Source organism: Pterocles gutturalis, unplaced genomic scaffold (genome assembly GCF_000699245.1).
Source record: "Pterocles gutturalis isolate BGI_N339 unplaced genomic scaffold, ASM69924v1 scaffold21833, whole genome shotgun sequence".
Classification (NCBI taxonomy): Eukaryota; Metazoa; Chordata; class Aves; order Pterocliformes; family Pteroclidae; genus Pterocles; species Pterocles gutturalis.
The window spans coordinates 21,627-41,156 of NW_010118641.1; the positions used below are offsets into that span (position 1 = coordinate 21,627).

The 19,530-nt window shown below is 40.7% G+C and overlaps 1 protein-coding gene across 1 annotated transcript; it reads right to left on the minus strand.

Annotated features, from left to right (window-relative positions):
* Positions 1 to 4,657: 4,657 nt before the first annotated feature.
* Positions 4,658 to 19,525, minus strand: CLTA (clathrin, light chain A; the record flags this gene model as incomplete). Its single annotated transcript, XM_010076311.1, has 7 exons — positions 4,658 to 5,095; positions 6,152 to 6,187; positions 7,434 to 7,487; positions 8,866 to 8,977; positions 9,989 to 10,106; positions 11,973 to 12,010; positions 19,387 to 19,525. Coding segments are annotated over 7 exons (669 nt in total), but the record flags the coding sequence as incomplete, so codon positions are not given.
* Between the last annotated feature and the right edge of the window lie 5 nt (positions 19,526 to 19,530).

A 19,530-nucleotide genomic window follows, 5' to 3' on the forward strand; every position in this document is an offset into this window, starting at 1 on the left:
CAGTAATATACAGGGGAATTAAAGGGGCTATTTCTACACTGACTCCTTCTCCAAACAAAATAACAATGTTCTGCAACCACTTTCCTCTGCCGTACAATAATCTTGGATTGAATAGCTGCTAGTATAGTGAACCACACTATGGGCTAATTTTGGGATATAATCTACACAAGTTGTTTCCACTTCATCCTCTATTCCACAAGGAATGCTTGCAGAGAACTCACATCTTCATAGCAGACTTTAGAAATAGCACCCAATCTCCTTCTTGATGTCTCCAGGAATAATTTTGCAGCCTCTGTACCACAGTTTTTCTCAGAATCGGCAAATACTAGCTCTTAACCATTTGCAGAGTTGTAGGAGGCTTTATGTCACCGGGGGTTCTTAGTTTCTTTTCCTATGTGTCTTGGTTTACTTGGTGATTCCAAGTAACTTCAATAGCAGAGCGGTCAAGCAGGTCCAAGCTTAAGAAATGAGCTTTCCTCCATGAGCAGGTCAAGGAGAAATCAGCTGTCTTCTGTGGTGATAGCAGCTCAAGAGTAACAATATTGAGCTTCCAACAGAGACAAGCACTGTCATTTGATCTTTTCATCCTCCAGTATCACAAGGAATGCCTGACTAAAAATGGGACCAGGCTTTTCCTTTCCAGACCTTTCCTTTCCTTTCCTGAAGCTAGGATATTTTAGATATCTTGGACTCCAGATATGTTTTTCCCTACCAGCTGAAGAGAAGGTGCAGGCATAGAGAAAACATGAAAGACTAGAGCACATTTGTAAAGTTTTACTCTGAACACCTTTAACATCTAGTCCTCTTAAGAAAATGTTTTTTCTGTCAACTGTCTGAGAAGCTGCTGCATATATGTAAGAGGTGCAGAAGCCCTTGCAGTTTTTCCTGAGACATTTGTGGGTTTATAAAAATCAAAAAGAATAAAAAACTCATAATAGTGATTTTGTTTGTTTCTCCTTCCCTGTTCAGAAACCTCCTTTGCACTTCAGGCACGTTATGGTGGACGAGAGGTTTTACGGACAATTGTATGTAATTCCAGGGGCAGTGAACATCAGCTCTTCACAGAACATGTGTCTTGTTACTTGATGCTGGTCCTGTGTCCTTTAGAGCAGCCCATACCATGAAAGTCGTGAGCTCCAGTGAGGGCAAACCAGCCTTTATATCCATTACTGGGAGGGAAGAAAGGAGACAAAAGCACAAGACAACAGCTGAACTCTTTTTCTCCAGCTATTATCAGCATTTCAGAGCCTAAAGCAGTAGTGCCTTTTTGTTACCTGCATTGGCAGCATCTGCTAATAGTACCTGTTGTAGAAAGAGGTTTGGTTTTACAGTGTCCCTGCTAAGCACGTACATTATTGCAATTCTGCTGAAGTCTTAACAAGAATGCCACTGTCCAGGTTGCTAAGCAGAATTGCATGTGACACTCAAGTTCAGGCAGGAGACCCTCATGGGCACGCATGTTTATAATTAGCATTGCAGAAGCAAGTACCAGCAGTACTTAGAACTGCAGAGTGCTAAAAGGTTGGAAGGTGACTTAAAACTGGAGTTCTTAGTGCTGTAGCTTATAATAATTTATGTAACCAATGTAAGACCTCTGTCAGTACCTATACTGCATTGCTCCTCATCCTTGCATCTGGTGAAAAGATGGTTTGTCCACAATAGCTCAGCCTAAGCACAGAAGCCCACCCAGGCAGGACTTGGGACCACTAGGAGACCAGTTGAGTTTTGCTAACTATTTTTTACAGATCATTGCTGATGCTTTGCAATCCATGTAGCTGATCAGTACAATATTGAGGTTTGGAATTTCTTTTTGGTCTTCTGAGCAGCAAGTTTAGTTGTTCAGTATTTTAAGAAGTCTTTGATCTGCCATCCAGCTGCTCAGAGCAAACAAATGCCTCAGCCATTCTGGGAAGCACTGTCCTTCCTCCACTTAAGTGTATCAAAACTGTCAGAAGGACATACTACCAACAGAGGCACTGTCAAGTTTCTGTCACGGAAACACATGAGAGGAAGTAAAGTGCAGACGGAGTTTATACTCTATTTAATCTGCATCAGTGAAATCTGATCTCTATGTCCCTTTACAAATGCTGTAGAGCATTTACAGGCATTAGTAAAGGTAGAACACCTGGATTGTACAGCCCTTGAACCATTTGAGATAATAGTTTGGAAAATGGTTTAGCAAAAGCACATTAGAATTAGTGCTTTGTCAGCTGAAGTGCAAGTGCTAAAGCCATGTATTCAGTAGAGTTGTTTTAGTCCAGCACCAAGCTATGTTTATTTCATAATCTGAAAGCAGATTTTGCACTGTGGACACACTGTGTTTTAGTAACAACTAAAAGTGCTCATGAGATGCTGAAGAAGACACAGAAAGGCAAGTTCTTAAGCCTTAAGTTTGCACATACAGTTGTAGCACTTCTGGGTTGGTTCTTTCAGCAAGTTCACACAAAACAAGATAAAACTGTTTACTTTGCTGTGGTGCCCAAACAACCCACTGCTTGTACACTGCAGTTTGGTATAAAATCAGACAAAGACGACTTTTTTCAGATTGAGCAAGACAATGAGAAGACTAATCATACAGCCAGTTCTTTCTGCTGCTGTCATAATTGAGGGAATCTTTTGGGCTCACAAACCTCCTGACTTCATACAGAGCCTGTATCCTTAACAAACCACAAATTACTGTTAAGCTCTTACTGCTAACTGAAGAAAGATCTGCATGCTTGAACGCACACATTTTTTTTCCCATTAGCCTAAAAAGAAAGAACGCATCTCCACACCACTTTCACCTTGCTGGTATTCTTAGACCAACATTGCTGTAACTCTCTAGCTGCACGTTCCAAATACTGTCTTCCAGCTTTTTCTGCATGAAGCACATTATGCAGAAATCTTAAATGCAAATGAAGTGCTATATTTGTGCTTAATTGGAAAGTGCATTAAGACTGTATTTAAGGTAAAATTTTGAAGAAATATCCTGATTTTTTTCAAAGGTCCCCTTCATTTCAATTTCACAAGCCTGCACTTCTTAAAAAGCTAGTAAGATTTTACCTCATGCATACTTCATGCCCTAAGCCAGGTAAAATTTCTGCACATGGTAACGAGCTGTGACCAGTAAACAGCCACATGAAGCAAGAGATTAAACGTGTACTTGTAGCACAGATAAAAAAATCCTATGAGATGGGACAGTGTGGTGATTAACCAGTTCCATAACTCAGTGTGCAGGAACCCCTCTAATCTGCTGATCTTCCAAATTCCAGTAAATTCAAATCAACATTTTAAACATTGTATATTTAACACAGTGGACTTTTCTTTATTAAATTACCAATGCATTTTAGAAGCCTTTGTTTGTAGAGCTTTGGGATGAGTAGAAGTTTTCAGTCAACGTGAATGCGTAATTGGTCAAGGCCAGGATTGAGTATCAGTATTCTACAGATTTGGTCTGTGCTTCAGTCCTATTAAACTCACCTGTGGTATCCCTGTGAAGTTCTGAAAATATTTTCCTGCTTTAGTCTTCCATGGAATTAAGCTTCCAGACCTATAGTCTACTTTCATCACCACTCATCAGTAGCTTTTGAATACACTTGCAAACGTGAGAGTAGCTCCAGTCACTATAGACAACAGTAAGGTACAGTCCTATTGAAGCCCAGCTGGCAACCATTTATTCAATATCTTCTTCACCAAAGGGACACAGCTGCTAGTCAAGACAGTTGCTATGCGGCAACTCCTTGAACCTTAGCAAATTTTAATCTGCAACCCTCTTCAAACTGTCTGAATTAACCCTCCAGCTTGTACACAAAAGCTATTAAAGCAACTCTGCTACACATTAGTTAAGCTACTATATCTTTGATAAAAATGGTGAAATGATGTATGAGACTGAACAGACTATTCTTCAAGATAGACAGCTGAGGTAAGTCTTACCAGAGCAAGGCTAGAATACAGCCCCTGTGAATGCTGGGTGAAATTAGAGAGCCAAGGAAGCAGAACAGAGATTTTCTGGATCAGTTTGTTTCAAATTCAGCCACCTTGGCAGATAGAGCTCCAACCCAGTAGATGAGCAGCAGTTAAGAGTAAGTCTTCCTTTCTCTTGCTCTCCCAATCTCCAGTCCACCACCCTGGTGGGAGACAGTGTCTGCAAGAGTCAGTAAGGACAAGGGACAAAGTTCAAAACCATCCCAACACCCTCTGCACAATGGGACTGCATGTATGAAGCCAGCATTGAATACACAGCAGAACAGAATATGCAGTAGAATATCAAAGGCTTTAACTACTCAGTGCCCTGTACTATATTTTTAGGTCTGTGATCTGTGGCTGGAGTGACAGCGGAAAGCTACACAGAACTGCTTACCTGCAGAAGGCAGTGTCCTCAGTTCTGCTAGAAGAGGGATAAGCTCCTTAACAAGCCTGCTGCTCCAGTTTCCTAGAGCTTCTATCTTGTGTGATAAATTGGATAGGGAAGCAGTTTTTAAACTAAAGCGCTCAAGAGCTTTAAGAAAGCTTATGAAGACAAGTAGGACAGCCTCTCAGAGACCAGGAGCATTGCTGGCTGGGCAGTCACCAGCAGGGTGAAATCACTAGCAATTAAGAGAAATGTTTGCTCACACTCAATTAAAACACCCCCTGTCAAAAGGGAGCAGAAGAGCTTAATTCATCCAAAGTCAACACATTTTGCTGTTTAACAAATCTTTAATATCAGTAATGTGGGAAGTGACATCTCAGTGCACAACAGCACAGAGACTACAGTTCTGGAGGTTCTCCCATTTCAGACACAGACAGGAAACATAACATGCAATCAAACAATGATCAGCTCTAGATACATCATGAGGTTTGGTCCAAAAAGAACACTGAAACAATTAATCCAATTACTGCAAACATAGCTTCTCTGAGTAAGGTTAAGATATTGCATTTGTAGTGTTTCCATTTTGCTTTCCTTCAGCGAACCAGTGTAGCCTGCTTGAGTGAGATGAGAACTGAACGCATGCGGGACACATCTTTTGCCTGCTTATTAGACTTGGGATTAAAGTCACAGAGCTGAGCCACACGTTCCCACTCAGTTCCCGGAAAAATGTCTTCTGCATCATTCACAAAGGCTTCTTCAGCTGCCCTAAAAGCAATGCAATGCACCTTGCATTAATGCTCAACACATAAGGCACTCCTTCCTTCTTATGGGATGCAGTTTCTTATGTTTCATGATCTGACAACTGCTTGTGGACATTATGGCTACTTAAGCTCCCACTGCCCCAACTCTGGAGATGAAAGTAGGTTGCAGTAGTATGCTATGCACAAGCAGTGCAGAGGATTGCTGTGTAAAATGTTGGAATACAGGTGTTTGGATTTAAGAATAGTTATTGAGACTTTGCCTAGGGAGTCACCACACAAACTGCCAGGAAGTAAGGTACTCCTATGTAGGCATTTTATTTACAGATAAATTCTCAAGTGTTAACTAGTTAAGCCTCTGCCCCTTGATGGATTATATTGAACAATTGCCAACTGGAAATTTACAAGTACGTACAAGCAGGTCTTAAAACAGATTACTTTTAAGGATTTAAATCAGCCTCAAGGCCTACAGGCCATCATAAAACTATCTCCTGATGATTCCCAATGTTCTAATGAAGCAGCATGAATCAGAAGGAATTTGAGTCATAAATCCCATGCTTGTGGGTGCTATAGACTAAAGCGTATCTTGGCAGAGGGGATGGCTCATCTGAGGTCAGCTCACAGGATAAACACATTTCCCCTGCTCTCACCCTAAGGAGACTCTAAGGAGGCTTTGTGCATTATGTACAGGTTAGTGCTAGGGGCTTCCCAGCTGTGTGCTTTTGGCATTGCTATGCTGCCAACAGCAATGCTTCAATGCATGGGTTATACTCCATGTGTCATATATATATATATATACATACACACACACAGTTTATGTGAACTGTGGGACCCTGGTAGCTGCCTGAGTGCAAGAGCAGTAAGCATCAAGAGATAAACCAAATCCAGCTACGCCAACAAGCAGTACAGAAAAAGCAATGAAGATGACTCTCCCATGAAGGTTCAGCACTGTTCACAGGAATGATAAGGGTTACAGACACCACTGAAGACAAGGGCCACTACAACACTGCTACTTTATGTGATATGACAGTTTTAAGAGGCAGTGAAGATTTTTTTACTTAACTGTTCTAGGCTGTAGCAAGGATGATTTATGTTTGTGCTTAAAGGTGAAGAAAAAAAAAGAAACAAGGAGAGAAAGTTTAAAGTCAGATATAGAAAATGAGAATGAATTTAATGCAGATGATCAGCTGTCTGAACATGCACTAGTAGCTTAGCCTACATTCAGAAAACAGGCTGCCAGTTTTATTCTGCATCACTTATACTGCATATTTGCATTGGATATATGAAAATAAGGATTTTATTGAAAAAAAATCCACCAAAATCAACTCCAGGAGACTTCAGAAAAGTCAAACACCACCTGTAACTCCATCATTTTACAAGTTTCGGTTTACATCCACCTACAGTTACGTAGGTAATGAATTCCACTTTGATATTAATGCACTCAAAGCCACAACATGGCTCACCAATACACTTTCTAAAGGTGTCACCTTAGAATCTGTGATATAGCCATCTTTCAATTCAAGTCTACAAATTAAAGGAAGAAATTAAAACATATGAACAAGCCAATGAACATTGCAATCCTTTCACCCTGTGGAAACTAGCACATTCATCGAGGCTTGAAAGTCATGGCTGTATTCATTGATCCGTTACGTTGGCAAAATGTCTATGCAGAGCCGTACCTAAATGTTCTCCCAGCAGCTAGTGCTGATTTTTCCAATACCACCTTCTTGTACTTTTCATCTGTTCTATGATAGCACCCTAATTCTATATGCACGCACCTCTTCTACCCTGATTTACAGCAGGTGATTCCATTCCACCTTCTTTGGCTTGCATAGCTTTAGGTGCAAGCATTTGTTTAATATTTTTCTTATTATGTAGGCAAATGAGCACAGATCAGGAGCTCAATGCCTATTGCTGAGAATGCAGAGTTAAACATTTTGCTTCTCTGTGGAAGTGCCTAGGACTAAATACAGCACCCATATAAGACTGCAGACACTAACCCACATACCCAACAAAGCAGCTTGCTAAGCAGTGTTTACTGGCCTGGAAACAACTGTAAACCCCTACATCTAAAGACTACAGAAGTCTTTACCAAAATTCCAGTGGTATGTATACTTTATGACCTACACTGAAAGTGCTGGATGTTCTGCAGTATAACATGCAGTAAATGGGATTCTTCCAGGAAAACTGCACTTAATACTACAGATCAGTCAGTCCAAAAAGTAAAGTACTTATATTAGCTTATACTGCCCTGAAATATTCAGAAGTCAGACATTAAGCACTATTTCTGATCCTCCTTATTACCTAGCTGACTAGCAAACAGAATTAGTAGTTAAGCAACATACACATAACCAATCACGTCAGCAAAGGGTTGTTTGTAGAAAGCTTCATCTGCCACCCTAGGTAGCAAGTAGTCCAACAGGCAGGCAAGCAGGCAGGAGAAAAGAGAGAAGGATGAGAAGTACAGAACACAGTTGAAGGCAGTTTTAACAAGCACAGTAACCTTGTATCACCTAGACTTACTGTAACTGGGAAGCAGCTACCACATGGAATCTATCAATTAAGCCACTGACTCAGAGGGGAAACAAAAAAGCTCTGCTATATCCTAGAAGTTGGGACCTGCTGGTTTAGGACTAGAGTCCCATGTTAGCATTAGGCTACTTCCAGTGGACAGAAACTACCATTAGGTGAGAGATATCACCAGGCTGATGAAAATGCCAAACACTCCTGTTAACTCCATTTGTCAAATGGACCCTGCTCCAGAATGCAAACCCTGCACTAAAACACTGGCCACAATAAAACTATGGGGGTATCATGAGCTCTGGTCACCAACTAAGAAGAGGGTCAATCCTGTTTCCCTTTCTTGGTCCAACCAAAATACTGCACCTCAGTAAATGGAAGTGTCAAATCCATAGTATTTTTTTTAGAAAGTGTAAGCCTCCCTTGTTTCTTTAGTAGGAAACAGAGTCTACCTAGGACTCTCTACTTACTCAAGGCAAGCGTGCTGGTCATTTCGATAAGAAAAATGGTCAAAAAAAACACTTCATCTTGAACTCTGTGAGTTCCCCAAGTATACAGCAGCCCTGATTACCTGGATGCTGGCAACCCTAGGTCAGAAGTGGAGATCTAAGTGGTATTAAGTCAGTACTATCATATTTACCTTTACGTAGCTTGAAGTCAAAATTCCACAGGGAACCCCTAAGGGGCTTAACTAGACTAGCAGCCAAGCCATTAGTTTCTGCCTCAGGGCCCATAATTAGACAACTCAAACACAATGTAAGTTAGAGTTTAGTTCTTCACTAGCAGAACCGAGGTTATTTTCCAAATGCTTCCAGAAGTAGCCAAAGTTTTTAAGATATCTAATAAAATAACTAGTAGCAAAGACTAACCAGAAAGCCACTTCCATGTATTCTAAAGATAGCAAGTAAGACTGCTAGTCTCAAGGTAAGTAATTACAGTCTCTGAAGACCTGTACAGCTAGTAGGATGCAAACAAGTGGGTAGACTAAAACTTTTTCTGGCCATGTGTTCAAACTTTGTATCTTAAGGAATCTTCAGTAATTCTGCTTTCTCTTCCTATTCCTGGACATTTAATCTAAATTCTAAGAAAACTAAAAAAATATAGCCTACCACTGGAGACCCATTTCTTAGTAGGAGAGGTTATTTTAATGATCTGAAGGACTAGTGCCTTAGGACACACTAGAAGTATTCTAGCCTCTTTCCCCCATTACTTTAATATCTAGTACCATAACTCTTCAGATGGCTGGAGAAACCTTACCTGTTGCTTGCTTTTGTTTTCTGGAGCTTTTCATCTTGCCTCACATACCACTCCTCCAACTCCTTTATTGCTTTCTCTTTCCATTCTGCTTCCTGCTTTCGTGAGTTTGCATCTGAAGATTTAAGAATTTGTCAGCCATGTTTGTTCCAGCTGGTTTTTTGCTAATATTTCAGATGATGGCTCAGGATGCACTCTAGTGCAGACAGTTTCTTGATCTACTCAGATAAGTGTTAGCAGATTTCCTGATTTAGGCCATGAGAACTCTAAATACCATGAACATTCAGAGGATTAGCTAAACAGAATGCCTGCACTGCATAACTGAGACAGTCCACAGTCCTTCAGTTTAAGTTAGGCATTTGTAGACTAATTCAGATGCAGTAAGTCTGTTGGCCTGACAACTGTTCAAAAACAGAAACAATCACCTTGCTATGCTAGTGCTAGAACAAAGCTCAGAAAAGCCTCTGTGCTTAGACCATGTGATGGAGCCTGGCACTCAGCATGCTTTCACACTCAGCCTATAGTTCACAACAAGCTCATTTGCTGTAACTAGCCCAGAAGATGAGAGACAGGCTCAGCTCCATCCAAAATCACATTGTACAGAAGGTTCCGCCCTAACAATTTCAGGCAAAACCTCCTCCCTAATGTAGCTGCAAAGTCTGACAGTTTGTAGGCTTCTTAGAAGCTGTCCACACGTAGTATCACTGCATTTCATAGCTGTATTTATTTAGTTACTAGTCCATTACTTAAGTAATAGATTAAGATCTGTGTGACAACAGATGGCCTCAGCAATTACAAAATGAGCAATCTTTATCCTCTGAAAAAAGTGCTGATGGCTGCAGTATTTATTCTTCTGCTGATAAAAGCTGTTCCTTTTCTGTAAGCTTATTTGTGAGTAAAGGGCAGACCACATGAATACTCTTAAGGTTCAGAGAGCCACTTGCTTTCTGACTCCTACATCAGTATTAAGTCTGCTTACTGGAAGACTCATCAAGACTCGCTGTTCAAACTCAAGAAGCATGTTAGATTCCCAAGTGCCAGAAGCCATGGTTGAGAATTCTGCTTAAGAAGCTACCACTAAGCTGCTCACAAGCAAGAACACTACTGCAACAAACACCCTCCTTACCAAGTTGCTCCAGGCGCTCCTTTTGCTCTTCTCTCCACTTACGAATACTCTCCGGTTCTGACTGCAGTCGATCTGCTTGGGATATGGCAGCATAGGAGTCTGTTGGACCATTACTCTCCTTAAAGGGAAGGAATAGTAATGTCATTTATACGTAACAAGTGAATATTTCAGATAACTGCCTGCAAGCTATGTAAAATCAGACTCTGAACTGAGTGCATAACACAATTATCTAATGCTATACCACATTTCCACCATTAACATGGAAAAATGGCTTGCCATAAATTACAGCAGGATTGAAGCAAATTAGTACAGGACTGCCTCTAGCAATCAGTGATCAAACACAAATTCAAGTTGACTGGGAAGTCAAACTGCGCCAGAGCCCTATGCCTGGAGAAAGCAGAAGACAATGCCTAGCACCTCACTATGCAGCTGTAGGCCTAGAGATCCTCCAGTTCATTTCACCTTAAATTTTTTCTGAGAAAGTAACTTTTTTTTTTACAGTTTTGTGCATAGGAGTTTAAAACATTCTCTGTAACTTGTCTACTTCAGAGACATTTGTGAACTTAACAGATACTAAAAGACAATGTCCTTTAAAGACATTACAGAATTTGGATTGCTGTATACAGCTTAGTACACAAGCGGCATTTCAACATTTAAGCATCAGAACAGTGTGAATAGTAGCATACTTTTTACTCTGCAACAGCTGAAAGACTTGCAATGAATAGGGCTATCATTTATACACCAGACTTGCAAAGCTAATGAATATAGTTCTTTTTCCACAGAGGATACTCCAAGTCCAGCAACTTTTATTGGTTCACCCTACTCTTAACAGACCTAAGAAAAACCCCTCCTTCACAGTACCAGATGGATTGGAGCGAATGACAGATTTGGCTGTGTCTTGCCCCTCTTCAGGCCTCCTATAGCCCTCAATGAAGGGAATAATGCAAAGAGAAGGAGCTAGGCTGGTGCAACAGCACCAGGCTTCCCATTCAATACAAAACAAAATTAACTGGCCAGCTGCAGTACCAAACTAGTTACAGTTAGCTAAAAGTTACATATAGCCCATTCAGTCTCTTCTTCCTCATTAAGAAGAAGTTCTATCAACCAAAGCATATGGTCACTTAGAATTGCAAACGCAAAATCAAGATATTTCATTTATCTTCTGTTGTACAAGAAAGCACAAAGGGCCAGTAAGATACAGTTTTCCAATCGATCTCACAGCAATGGTGAAGATATAAAAATGTTATCAGCAGTGAAAGCTGTTTGTGTCTGCACAAAGCTCAGTGTTCACTTAAAACTGTATGGAGGAATAGCTTATATGCTGCCACCTTCTCAAGCATTCATTTAATCAGGGCTATGCAGCTAACTCTGATACTAGGCAATGACAATGCCTTAGACAAAATGGTGAGAAATTCAGTTACAACACAGTGAATGCCTTAGCATGCCTCATTCCTCCCTGACACTAATAAAGCAGGCATCTCCTCCTTTTGTCATTACCATGGCTGACTAACACGCTTTCATACTGTGATTGAGCTATTTATCCAGCAGCTTAATTTCATGCAACTTTATGTCACTATAATGTATAAAACATTTTCAGTCAGCTCCTTGTAAGACTCATCTTGGTAAGACAAAGACACATGAATTATCCTTAAAGAACAAGCAATTCAGAGAACTTTACACTACATAATCACTGCTTTCAGCTTACTAGTCAGTGGCAAGTCAATGTTAAGTCATACCACAGGGCCTGTCAGTCTGCTTACATTGGTTATTTCCTGGGAAGCCGTAATTCAAAATGGACTGCTGCTTTAAGTTGTCTCTAAGTTCAGAGAGGCATATTAAAAGCATTAACATTTTTATGAGCTGCGTAATCAGAAGTCCCTCTTCAGAGATGAGATAAAAGTACGTTAGAGACAAAAAATGGGAAGTATTAGTCTAGATGAAGAGCAGAACAGCATATTTTAAGTACAGAATACTTCTATCTTACCTGATAGACATCTCCATTAACCACTCCATCAACAGCACCTGTAAAGAAGTTACTGTAGTTTAACCATTTGAGAAAAGACAGAACAGCCAGATTTACTGATTTCAGTAACTTGTACAGAAAGCTCTACTAGAGTATCTAATGTGGGAGTTATGCAAATGATACCCTGCAGGGTCACTTCCTTATCTCCACACTTTTCCTGACAGGCACAAACCAAGTGAGCCATTATTCTGCAGAACCAGTAATACAAGGTCATTTCCTCTTCACGAGATCATGCTTCAGACTACCTAAGCAGAGCTGATGCTGCTGAGAAACTGCTACAGACAGTGCTCTAAAGTTATTCCCACTTTCTCCTCCCTGTCTTAGAAACTGACTACTAGACAACTGTTCAGAAGTTAAGAAGCGTGACTTAACTGTTTTACTCTCTACCTAGAAGATTTATAACTCTGCAGGCAACACTTAATAATTCTTATCCTAGTTTTGTTACCTCCTAATTCGTAATCAGCTCAAAAGATACGGCTAGCATTCCTAGCACAATCACCTTTCTGCTGCCTTCTGTGATTACATGTTTGGTAGGTTCCTACTTCAGCTGCAGCATTATTCCCTCTGAAGTGACACTGGCAGGAGCATCAGGAACAGGATCAGCTAGGACACAGCCATACGGAACATACATCAGTTGTGAGACAAACATTTCAGTTTGTGAAACTACTTAAAACCCCAGACTACGCAAAAAACACCAAGATTTTCAAAAGCTGATAAATCTCAGCAAGGCATCTCTCTGGAACAGTGCTGCATAACATATGCCTGCACAATATAACAAGTCATGTTACTACCTTTGTCTCACCCATAATGCTACCATGGATAAACTTATCACACAGAAGTATTTCTACCATGTTAATACACTTGATACTTTCAATGAAAGAAGAGACTGTACCAAAATCACCCAATAGTAAGCAGAAAATCAAGTTATTTTGCACCACCTTCTTAAATAAGATAGCTAATTCACCTAGAACTAAGAGCATTATGTTGCTGTATCCTCTATTTCTTTGTGGCTATGTATGCCTGAAATACTAGGGCCTGAGCAGTGAGGCCCTGAACCAAAGCTGACCTCTACATAAACTTCACAACCTAACAATATACCTAATATGTATTATATATATCACATATGCAAGGTACTACCTTATGAATATATGTCAATTTATAAAAGCTTTTGTTGTAATGCTTATAGAGCATTGCTGTAACGCTTGCAGTAAAATAATAGGAGTGTAACAGTAGCCCCACTCACCAAAAAGAGACATACCTATCTCAAACAAACAGACCTCCAGGTAAAAGAATGTAACAGGTGCTGACAGCTTTGTTTAGAGACACATAATCAAAGATAACCAGGCACCTTTACTTCTTCTTAACTTTTTTTCAGGTTCTGGCCAAGCAGGGAAAAAGTTAACGAGGAAAAAAAAAACCACACCAGATGTTTTTCACAGCTTAAGATATAAAGTTGTTTATTTAACTGTATAAAAGCGGGGGCCGTTTGCAGGGAAATTTGGAAGCCTCCTCTATACAGTGGACGCACTGTATAGAGACTTCACGGTTGCTGGGAGGAACTCTCCAAATCCTCACTGTAAATGGGCTCCCCAAGGACTGCGGATCTGGATGATGGTAATGTATTAATAGGGCAATTGGTGATGTATCCTTCTTAATCACTATCGCTAACTCTATGTAGAAACGCTTAGGCGCCTTACCTTATTTTATGCTTGCTATTGTAGTTCACTTATTATTTTGCTGCTTTACCTTATCTTGCTTTGCTTTCTCTGTATTAAGTTTAAAGCGATAAAATAATGAGGAAAATAAGTAAAAATAAGTTTACTTTTTTTTTTAATTTGATGCCTGTGTCCTTTTTGCTAACCCCGTCGATTGGCAAAACAATGCCCCAGTTTCATGCTAGTGTTAACAGCACAGAGGAAGCTCTTCATACTCTTTTATTAGGGAACTAAGCAAATATCATTAACTCCTTATCCCTGAGCCCCGAATAGCAACCATTAACTGTATTAGGTAGAAGACTGTAAAGTCATCAGCTCTAACATGGTAGTTAAGTCGGAAGATACTAGTCTCCAAGCATGTAGTTACTATCTTCAGTAAGGGAAGACTCAAGTTAACAAAAACTAGTTTTTCAGTTACAAGAGCCCAATATTTTATAACTAGACTCCTATATCTGAAAGATGGTAGCTGCTTGTCTGATTGCTACTCCTCTGCAAGTTACAAGAGCCAATAACTGGCTTGAGCAGCACATAGAGCTGATAGCATCTGTCTGCTTCACAGTAGCCACCCTGTGCATCACTTAACATCAATCTGGAAGCTCCCTCAAAGCAGATTTGTAGAGACCACTGCACACACACCAACTTGGGCAGTTACAGCTACAAAGAACAGTTCTACTGAACAGGTTTATGAAAACTAAAACCCACAAAGAAAACATGCTTACACTTCATTCTCCTTCAATTTAAGCCCGTCTGCACTGCATCCACATGCTGCAGCTGTTCACCTTGTTTTGATAAGGCTGGAATTAAAGCTAAACCAGGGCCTGTAACTCATATTGACATTAACAGCTTGATTAAGCCAGGTGCCCACTCTGCCTATGTGGGAAGAGCAGAGAGAGTAATCCACACATTCACACAATCAAACCTGAGACAAGTTTATTGCTATAACACCCAAGAGTGGCTAGCCTTTAAATATATGCAGTTCTCATCTCTGGAAAGAAGGCAGTTGTTTCATATGAGAGATGCCTTGGGAGCACTGACTCACCAGCTACATGACAGGGCTAATAAGTGTTCAAGAACTGTGACAATATGATTAAGTTTTCTTGTTATACCAAAAAACATTCATTAAGGTCTTCAGTACTCAGGCTGCTGAAGTAAAAGGAACAACATCATTGCTGACAACTGTGCCTGAGACCAAACAGATGTGTTTGTCTTAGGGCCACTTTTCTTCTACATGGAAACCACCGTGAATTGGCACAGAGCTAAGTGTTTCCAGAGAGCACCCAGGTCAGATGCATTAAAGGTATTAAAACAAACTTCCCATCTGTTTTAACTCCCTAGAATTTATGATTAAGATGCAGAATCAGCACGCCATCTGAGCATACTGCAAGCAGAAGATGAAATGGCACTGGACCAGCATGCCGTCATATGCCAATACAAGTATGCTAACTGGAACCAGAACAATAGTCTCTCATTTCAGCTCTTCTGTCTCAGTGTTTGTATAATTCAGTATGAAGTGTAGAAAAACTATCTTCTTGCCAGCCTTCACCTCAGTAATCAATGCCAGTTGTGTATCAGGTTTCTTTGTCCACAGAAACATGTTGTTTCATACTTGACTCCCCACAGAAAAAGCCCAAATACTTTTACTGCTATAATCATGTTTTCATCAGCCATGAACAATGACAGCTCTCTACTGGCTTCCAAGTCCATACAATTCTATCACAGTATTGCATCTTGAAGCTCCTTAAGTTAACATTTGGAACTATTCTAGTTAGCAATGACCCATATTCCTTAGTGTTTGCTTCTGAACTTAAGATAAAACTTTATTTCTAAGGATACTGTTGCAAAGAACAAGTCCAAACATCTACAATTCCATAACACATGCTGACAATAGGGTAATAATGAACTTCCATACCACAACACAGATAGTTTTCAGAGACTGGAAGGGTTTGGAGAGGATACGCCATATCAGTTACTTTGCATTCATGGAGGAAAGAAAACATCAAGCTTGCCAGAAACAGACAGCGAGAATCAGTGCCTTTTACATGTACTACAGCTCATGAAAGAAAGGGCTGGGTAGCTTGAAGATAAATACAACAACAATTATGTCACTTCAGTCCTACAAGACAACATATGGCTTCAGAGACTTATCACAATGATGATCAACTACTCTGAAGGCAACTACTTGCGTTAATACCAGACTCGGTACTGCTTGGCATAAAAGGAAGTTTGCTTAGGCCTGCTCACTAGCATCTCTGAAGTCTTACTCTCAATGCAGAAGATGACTGCTATCAGAACAGTCAGAGGCAGGACTCTGCAGAGGTAGCTCTTCTAACACAAGTCCAACCGTTTCCTAACACATGGATTAGGTCCTCCTATCTAGCTGTGCTTTGGACAGTAGCCTCATGAAGAAGAAATTAGCTTTTATGTATGGTCACATTGAAGTATATTTATGAGCTACTTTCAGCATCTCTTTTAAACAGTAAGTACTCTACTTCTTCATTGTTACTTTGCATGAAGTAGTAGCTATAGTTAAAGCAAAGAAGAACAAACCAACTTTAATATACTGTGGCATAAGGTTAAGTAATTTCACCACTCAAGGCCTTGTTTCCCATCCTTTTTCTTTTGGGCACAGACCACACTTCCCCTTCACCTACCTCTCATCTGCAAGAGGATGAGAAAAAAGAATCTTCTCCAAAGTTTTTGTTTAGATGGTTATGCAAGAAACTGAGGAAAAAAAGGTTTTTCTAGCCATAACTCATTCTCATATCTGTGTGCAAAATAAAGGCAAGCAAGTCAGGAAGAGTGCTTCTTTCCCGTGTTTTAGTGCCAACCTGCTGTCATACCAAAACCCGTTAAGAGTTCCCTCATTCTCAATATAATCAATAGGCTAGTACTAGACCGCATCTTCCTCTGCCATAATGCTGCGCCATCAGAGCTTCTGTAACCTCCCAATAGATACAATATCCTCTTGTAAACAGAAAAATAGGGTTTTCTACCATGAGCTTCATAATGCAGTATCACCACAAGGCAGCAAATACAAGTTAAACAGACACCAACCCTTTATTATACCTTTCTCAGTCCAACCTTATAGTGCTCTGAATACTGATTGCATAGCAAATTCAAAAAATACATATCAAAAAATTACAACCCTGACCACGGCAATATGAATTTATGCTGAAGTGAGACACATGAGCTTAGCAACATTCTGTCATTCCCCCCACACTCACCCAAATCCAGCATTACTACAATTAACAGAAATATACACTAGTATCAGTTTCCTGATATTAACAGTTCATGGAGTTTACTACTGTCCATGTCTAACCTTTTCTAAGAAGCTGCAATATAAAAGCTGTTTCTTGCATGAAACACGATGTTTCTTACAAGTGTATTTCAAGAAGCTGGTGACTGCTTCTCACAGTATGTGAAATTAAGATCTTCAAACTTGAGAGATGCCTGAGTTACGACTTTTGGCCTAGTATATAGAAAGAAAACTTATCCAACAGACCTGTAAATAAGGAGTTCAAATACGTTACAGTCAAAAAAAGTAAAACTACAAATTCCTGATCATGATCCTTAAGGATTTACATAAAAATTCACCCATTTAACTTAAATTACAAAACCGTTTGATAAACTAACATGCACTAGAGACTGTCTGATATTTGTTAGAATACCGATCAGATGATAAGAAAGCTCAAACAAATTGCAACAGAAGTCCTTAGTTCATTTGTCACCACGCCTGAACCAGTACATTTTGCACTGCTGCAGTCTGCACTTTTTAACAAGGAGGGAGTGAGTGCAGGGTCTGACCATCAACAAACGGAACTTCAATCAAAAAACAGGACGACCAAAAGTCCCCAAACACAATCTGCTATGCCTATTTAACAGGCCAGAGCATAAATGCAATCCCAGTGGACACAAGAAAGCAAGATGACATAAACATCACATGTAGACTTCTCAGATCCTTAGCTAATATTACCATATTCATTATTTTATGACCCTCTTTCTACAGAAAGTTCTCCAATAAGTTTTGCATTCCACGACAAGCGAACCTACGTGACCTGAGAAAAAAAAACTCTTGAAAAGCAGCTTAAGAACTACTTTTACATATCAAGCCAATCTAGAAGTATTTAACAAGTTGACTTTTTGATAAGGAATCACTCTGCAATAGTCATATTGCATCCATGTAGAGAAGGTATGGATCTAGGTGGCTCTAGCATTCTGTGAGAAAGGCCAGAGAAATTCATCCTCAAACAGCTACTTTAATGTTCTGTTTGGAATGAGCCTGTTTGGAATGTAAAGACCACAAAAGGCATAACACGTGTCTCTGTCTCCTGACAGTAAGAGGGGAGGTGTCCACTGTGTCTATTTCTGCATTATATATAGAATACAGAAGTCATGTCTGACATCAAAACAAGATAGTGTTCTGATAACAATGTTCTAGTGCCTGAGCAAGTTACTCCCCTGTAAACACCCTTTTTACATGAAGTATGTAGTCCGTATGTTTTCAACTTCATGAATGGGCTGACCTTAGGTAGGGCTGCGCTACCACTAAATAAGCACTGGAAGCAATAGTGTCACATTACACAGTTTACCTAGTCGGGCTTTATTGCAAGAGATACTGTTAACCTGCATCCTCATACATAATATAGGCCAGTAATTTCAGAAATCATGTTGCATAATGAAGGCGTCTAAAGATGTTCTAACAGTGAACTGGGGAGAAAAGTTATTCAGTTTAATCTGAAGAAATTAGCATCTTCCTACACAAGCATCTTCCTGAAGCAACCAAGGAATGTCACATGAGAGCAAAGTATGTTCCTATGGAGCCAGTGATAAGCACAAGCAAAGTCTTCCTAGAGTGTTGGAACATCAGGTAAGTGCAGCATCATACTACATTCACAACTCCTTTCCACTTCAGTTAAAAAGCCCAAACCATCCATAATCACAAGTGCTCGTTCAGGGCTGCTTTAGCTACCATTAGACTAACTGAAAACACGCTGACCTCTAGTCCCAACATACGTAGCCACCCTACTCTAAATGTAACAGTGTGTTCTGCAGTATCAGTTTTCTTACATTGAGTACAAAGGTTACCAAGGAACAAAGACTAGAGGTTTAGAAAAATTAAACATTAGCTCAACTGCTAGCATACTTTAAGACTAATATCATTGCCTCTGAAGAGGGAAACACAAGTGGCAGAACATGACATAGTGACTTGTCCTGATTTCAGTAGACCTTAATTTCAGACAGGCTCCTGGATTACATGAGATCAGTTACTCCGCAGTGTTCTCAACAGGCTACACTTCAGCAAGCCTGGTCTTTAGGAGACACAAACTACTAACACCACCCGGCCTGAGAGAGAAGAGAAAGAACTTACACATGGCAGAGCACATCCAGGACGACGAAGACAACATGCCTGTACGGCCCAGACCTAATCCTGGGACCATCCCCAGACAGCCAGGTCCCGCTCACCGGCGACATGTGCTCGGGGCAGAAAGCCGAGGCGAGGCCCCCCGGCACCGCCCCCTCCCGGCCCCGCGGCCTCTAAGGGAGAAGGGAAGCTGCGAAGCCCGCCAGGCCCCCGCCGGGGGGCACCACGCCTCCCTCCGCAGGTGCCCCCGCCATAGGAAGGGACGGTGGAGCGGGGCCCGCCGTCCCTCCGCGCGCACCTGAGTCGAGGCCCTCCGGAACCTGCAGCACCTCCGGCACCTCGCCGCTCTCCAGGATGCTGTAGCCCTCGTCGTTCTCGATGCCCGCGATTTCGTTCTCCTGCTGAGCCAGGAAAGCGGCGGCGGGATCCTCCTCGGCGCCGT